The following is an 809-nucleotide window of genomic DNA, read 5'->3' as shown; positions in this document are numbered from 1 at the left end:
TCGCAATGCACTAGTAGTACTCCACACACGTGAACCCACCCTCTAAACCATGACAGGTTAAGAGTATGAAATATTAAAGGAAATGTAGAAGGAAAAACATGTATTAATAGTATACCTCACCCAGGTAAGGAAGCTTCAAGGAAGCTTCATGAATGGTTGCAAGAGTTAGTTTTATATGTGCGTATTCAGACAGGAAAGTGAGCGAAAAATGTCATTTCCATTGCCGTGTTCGCATCAATGTCTGTAAAACTCATGCGTCTCTGGGGTTTTTGTTCTGTCGCATTCCTTGTCATTGAGATAACGTTTCTAAGCATCCACTGGCAGCGCGACAGTGGCCCGCACCATGGATTCGATGGCCGCGTGAGTGACTGGGGAAATGGCGCTGCTGACAGCGCGAGGAGAGTGAGCGAGTGTCGGTCGATGTTCGAAATGAACAGCGACGAGAAGAGGATTTCTCGCGACACCAACCACTACGAGGACCTCGGTGTCGCGTTGCCCTTTCACCCTCGCCATCGTGGGGCCTCACAGTCTCCTTCAGGGACGCCGGGACCGAGGGCTCTTGGCGCGGAGGACCCGGATCCCCGTGCATCCTCGACAGGAGGAAGGCTCCCCTACCTTCCGTGCCAGCTGCAGGAGTACGGGCCCGAGCTCACCCTTGACTGCATGAGGGCAAGGCTTGGCCGGGGCAGGAAGCTGTGGATCTTGTTTGCCGGAGATTCGAAGATTCGATATACCTTCTTTAAGTTTCTTAACGTCACCAAAAGCATGCATTACAATATCTCGTACCAGGTAACTATAATTTTCCCAAT

General features: G+C 50.9%; 1 protein-coding gene across 1 annotated transcript in view; it reads left to right on the top strand.

Annotated features, from left to right (window-relative positions):
- Positions 1 to 237: 237 nt before the first annotated feature.
- Positions 238 to 809, top strand: part of LOC119590935 — an 8,676-nt gene continuing 8,104 nt past the window's right edge. Inside the window, exon 1 of the mRNA XM_037939672.1 lies at positions 238 to 789. Within this exon, the coding sequence (XP_037795600.1) occupies positions 238 to 789 (552 nt within the window). The remainder of the gene's footprint in view (positions 790 to 809) is intronic.

This window comes from Penaeus monodon, chromosome 28 (genome assembly GCF_015228065.2).
Source record: "Penaeus monodon isolate SGIC_2016 chromosome 28, NSTDA_Pmon_1, whole genome shotgun sequence".
In the NCBI taxonomy this organism is placed as follows: Eukaryota; Metazoa; Arthropoda; class Malacostraca; order Decapoda; family Penaeidae; genus Penaeus; species Penaeus monodon.
Note: the sequence above shows the minus strand (reverse complement) of the source record. Positions and strands in the feature narration are given on the sequence as shown.